The 5,158-nt window shown below is 51.8% G+C and overlaps 1 protein-coding gene across 1 annotated transcript; it reads right to left on the bottom strand.

Moving 5' to 3' along the window:
- Nucleotides 1-293: 293 nt before the first annotated feature.
- On the bottom strand, nt 294-3,549 carry LOC123940939 (5-beta-cholestane-3-alpha,7-alpha-diol 12-alpha-hydroxylase). Its single transcript, XM_046003946.1, has one exon. It carries the CDS (start codon nt 3,435-3,437, stop codon nt 1,932-1,934), a length of 1,506 nt encoding a protein of 501 aa, XP_045859902.1. The 5' UTR covers nt 3,438-3,549; the 3' UTR covers nt 294-1,931.
- Between the last annotated feature and the right edge of the window lie 1,609 nt (nt 3,550-5,158).

The raw sequence follows: 5,158 nt of genomic DNA, 5'->3' as shown, positions 1-5,158 counted from the left end.
TCATAGATGTGGGATAGATGAGTAAGAGAGAAGCCCCACTGGGCATCCTCACAGGGGGTCTATGCTGCCTGGTCCCCCTTCTGCAGGACCCTTGGCCAGTCCCCACAGCATCTGCCCCTCCTGTCTGGGGCAGCTCAGCTCTGGCAGCCAGCAACACACTCTCACCCTCTCCCAGCCCTAGTAAGCATACCTGGCAATGGGACTGTCGCCATTTCTTGTGCCAGAAAGCTGAGTGAGGCCAGGGAGGGGAAGGAAATGATTCGAGGACATGAAGTAAAATAGCTGAGATGGAGTCGATTTTTTATCATTTAATCTCCATTTGGGGAATTGGGGGTCAGAGATGAAGTAATAAGACACCAAGCCCTATGAGCTCCAGTCTGGGGGAGGGAGCAGGACACAGAAATTGAAGGCACATAACAGAGGTGCTAAGATGTAAACTGTGCTAGGGGAGCCTCAGGGGATAGAGTCCATTTCTGGCCAGAGGATGGGAGCGGGGAGATCCAGGAAGATTTCCACCCGTTGGCCATTAAAGCAAACAATTCTACAGACCATTCCACTGGAGAATGTTGGCAATCTTGAATTGTGCTGGATTGAAAATTTGGGGACCAACTGTGGCAAAGTTTAAATGTTAGGTGTGTGGAGGAGACAGAAAGTGAGAGAATGACAATCAGACGCGAAAGGTTTGGAGAAAGGGCAGGGTGAAGAGAGGGCCAGGCAGGCCTGGTGTGGAGAGATGCAGAGTGTTGAGCTATCGCAGGGTGGGGGGTGGGAGGGGACAGTTGCAGAGACACTGCAAGGGCTTGAACTGACAGAACTGGGGCCTGACTGTGGGTGAGAGCTGTGAGGATGTCATCTCTGTGTCTGTCTTTGGGGGGATAGATGGGTGGTGATGTTTTGAGGAGAGACAGACAGGGAGATCCAGAGAAGGACGTGGTTCAGGGCAGAGGTGGGGGACAGATGCTGAGTTCTACGTGAGCCAAACTGAGTCAGAGGGTCTGTGGGACCCCAGTGGGGAGGATGAGGGTCTGGAAGTCAGAGAGGGCTCCAAGCTCAACAATGGTTGAGGAAACCAGAGGAGGGACTGAGATCACCCTGGGGTGGTGGGGTGGTGGGGGTGTGGAGGGTCCCCACGGAGTAGGGACCCCTTGAATAACTCCCATCTAAAAGGCAACATGTCTCCAGACCCGCTCTATCCAATTCAGGAGCCACAAGCCACACATGGCTGTTGAGCACTTAGAATGTTGCTGGTCTGACATGAGACATGCTGCAAGGAGAAAAAGTACACGCCAGATTTTGCAGGCAACACAAGAAAAAGAAATGTAAAAACATTTCACTAATATTCTTATATTGATGACATATTGAAATGCTAATATTTTGGATATATTGGGCTAAGTTAAATATATCATGATCATGAACTTCACCTGTTTCTTTTTGCTTTTTAAAAAATGTGTCAACTAGGAAATTAAAAATTACACACATGCCTTGCCTTGTGTTGCTCTGGATGAACCTGAATTCCACAGAATGTGGAATAGGCATTGAGGAAAATAATACAGTGAGGTGGAAGGGTGGAGGGTAGCATTTGCAAGGGGTTATCATGGCTCATGATAACCCGTTTCTGTACCGCAGGACTTGTCAAGGTAGACATTCTTTCCAAAACTAAGTTTCCCCTAGAGAGTTCCTCTTCCTGTGGACTTTGTATGGGGGGGGGGGCGGTTTCTGCAGAACCCACTGTGAGAGACGGTGATTTCAAGAGAGATGGATAAGCCTATCAAACAGCTAGAGAAAAGCCAGAGAGCTAAGGAAGGCCACCTGGACAGAGGTAGGAGATCCCACAGAACCTGAGGGAAGGGGGGGTTGCTTCAGAAGGGCTGGAGAAGGTGGAGATCCCAAGGGAGGTCTGGATGCCAGGCTCACAGCCACCTTGCCAAGGATCAGTCGATAGGTCGCAGGCGGTAACGGAAGCGCACCTCGTGGCTGGGCTGCATGGTGCCAAAGCCCCAGCGGCGGGGGTCCACAGGTGGCACAGGTGTGTCAGGGTCCACGAGCTCCAGGTCAAAGTACGTGACCATGAGCAGGACAAAGAGCTTCATCTCATTGATGGCCAAGAACCTTCCAGGGCAGATGGAGACACCTGAGCCCCAAGGCATGGTATAGTGGTGGATCTTCTTGCCGGCCTTGTAAAAGTCCACTTTGCGGCTACCACTGGAGTCGAGGAAGCGATCATACTTGAAGGCAGTGGGCTCCGGGTGGATGTCAGGATCCATGTGCACTGAAAGATAGGGGAAAAGGGCCACAGTGTCTCCACTTCGGAGCTGGTACTCCTGTCCATTGGCCATCTTCAGGACGTGGTCACCGTGTACCACCCTCAGGAGGGTGGGCGCAGCCCCCAGCCGCAGCGTCTCCTCCATCACGCTGTCCAGCACTGGAGTGCGGTGCAGGACGCTGACGTCGAAGTCGAAGGACTGCCTGGCCTTCAGCCTGGCCTCCCCCAGGACTTGGGTGGCCTCCTCCTTCACAGCCTGCATGGCTTCTGGGTGCTTTAGCAGGAACAAGAGTGCCCAGAAAGAGATCGGGCCCGTGTTCCCCTGGGAGGCCCAGAGCATCATGAAGTTGAACTTGTCCTGCATGGCTGGAGCTACTCCCTGCTCCCTCAGATACTGAAGCATGTAGGATATCCAGCTGCTGATGCCATTCTTTTCCAAGTTGTGCTGCACGGACAGTACCTTGTAGAAGAGACTCTGGAGCCGGCCCACTTCTAGCCACTCCCGGGGCCCCAGCAAGGAATAAACAAACCTGGGGAACAAGCGGTCAAACTTGCGGAATTGGACAAACAACTCCTCGGCCTGTCGCAGGTCCTGCTCCTGGTCGTTTGTATAGCCGAATAAGCTCAGGTAGCCAGCCTTGAACAAGACGTTGTAGCAGAAGTGGAAGAGGCCGTCTTCACGCCAGCAACTAGCATCCGGACTCTGGCCCATGGGCCCCAGCATGACCAGGGACAGCCCATGCAGCATGGCTTTGTTGAGCTCTGCCAAGCCGTCCCCCATGAGGTATTTGGTGCTGGCCGAGTGTATCATCCGGTAGTCTCCTTGCGCCGACTGGTACCCAAATACCTTTAGCACGAGTTTTTCCGCATACTCCACAAAGTCTAGTTTTCTCTGTGCATCCTTGAGGATGGGGCCAAAGGAGAGGGGGTCCATGACAAAGGTAAAGTACTGGCCGCCTAGCTGCACTGTAAACACATCTCCATGCTTGGCCCACATGTGCTTCAGGAATTCAAACATATTCTTCCGGAAAGCCATGGCATGGCCCAGCCAGGGTATAGGGCCTTTATCCAGAGGGGGCTCCTGGGGCCTGCGTTGCCGGGTCAGCCCCAACAGATACAGGAACCCCACGATGAACACCAGCAGGGTTCCGAGCACCAGACCCCAGAACACCATGCCTGTGCCCTTCCAGGTTAAACTCTGGACACACTGTTCTCTGTGTGCCAGAGAGCTTTTAAGAAGCCGTGACAAGTCAGGGATGAAAAGGTCTGTCTGCCTGGACCTTGCCCTGTAACTGTAAGTTATATTAAATAAACCTGGGAGCAAAGTGTTCTCTTCGATTTAGCACTTGCTGCAACCTGGTGGGAGGAGGGGTGGGACCAGAAGGAAGCCCAGAAAGAAGCCTCTGGCTATGGTCACAGTCCCCTCACCAGCTTTAGGTTATGCTCTGATCTTTTCAGACTCAGCTCCAGCATGATGTCTATAAAGCTTTCTTGGATCCTACCCTACCCCCATGATTTACTGACCATTCATACCTTTATTTTCTCATGCATTTATTTATTCGTTAATTTATTAGATCATTCAGCAGAAATGCACCAAGCACTTATTGTTTCATATCTCTCCCTTCTTTATCTTTAAATGATCCATAGATCCTCCCAGACTGGCAACTCTTCAAGCAGAGGTTCAGACTTCAGTCCCTGAGCCTGAGGCCTGGAGCCCTTACTTGCACACTTCTCCAGCAAGGGCAGATGGGGAATCTTGCAAATACGAAATGTCAGAGTTGATAAGGATTCAAATCAATTGCTTTATTTCATGATGAGGATTGTAGGTTCAGAGTGTAGTGGGGACTTTCTCTTACAACTGTCCTGGCTTCAATGAGGGGAGCTGACCATTTTCTTGGGACCTCCTGGGAGGTATCAGGCCAGGTCCCTGCCAGCAGGCCCAAGAAGGATAAAGCTGTGCCATTGACTCTAAAGCCATTGCTGAAATAATGTGAGGTTCAGACTTAATTCAAGCCATTCTGATAACCCCCAGGTTACTCTTTAACTTTCTAAGTGACCCACAAATAGGGACTTTGTTTCCTCAGATTTCCACATGCCCTCTATAGTGAGTTCCCTTTGTCTTGTGGAGCTCCCCTTTGTGGGGAGCTGGAAATGTCCACACTCTGCCTCCAGGAAGTCCTCTCTGGTTGCCTGCGGCAACCACAGCAAGTACTCAGTATCATCAACTCTCCTCTGGCTTAGAATCAGCGGTCAGAAATTGTGGGCCAACTTCCATGAGCTGAACTTTGCCCCCATCTTTTAATGGATCGCCGCATCACCTTACGTTCATTCTCGCCTATATTTATTAAATCCCTCCTTCCTTGGAACAGACTCATCTATCCATTCAACAGATGTTTATGGCTCACTTAACTGCCAGAACTTCTGCTATAACCAACCTCGAATCAGAGGGACATGGTCCCTGCCCTCTTGGAGTGTATGGTCTAGGGAAGGGGAAAATATATTAAATTAGTTCCTAAACAAATACGTAATTACAATTGTGTCAAGTGCTGCAAGGGAGAGGAGCAGATCGGGAAGTGGGGTGGGGAGGAAAGACAAAGCCAGGTCAGTGCGTGCTGCGTGCGGTGGTGGGGTAGACGTGGAGGTCGGGGAGTGCGCGGGACGTGCTGTTCAATGCAAGTGGCAGGCGGTCCAAGGGACGGATGCATATCCATTCTGGCGCCAGCGTGACTGAGGGGCTCAGAGGAGGGGGAAACGTTTTCAGCCCAGCGCAGGCTCGGCCAGCTCAGGGTGAATTGGAGCTTGGACCTATCTCACGGTACTGAACTCTAGGGCCAGCTGGTCCAGTCCACCTGGAGTCACTGAGGGGCGGCCTGACGCAGGGGCAGTCCTTACTGG

This window comes from Meles meles, chromosome 4, assembly GCF_922984935.1.
Source record: "Meles meles chromosome 4, mMelMel3.1 paternal haplotype, whole genome shotgun sequence".
In the NCBI taxonomy this organism is placed as follows: Eukaryota; Metazoa; Chordata; class Mammalia; order Carnivora; family Mustelidae; genus Meles; species Meles meles.
Note: the sequence above shows the minus strand (reverse complement) of the source record. Positions and strands in the feature narration are given on the sequence as shown.

What these genes read in the sequence shown, in the direction of transcription:
- LOC123940939 (XM_046003946.1), bottom strand. Translation starts at nt 3,437, where the DNA reads ATGGTGTTCTGGGGTCTGGTGCTCGGAACCCTGCTGGTGTTCATCGTG.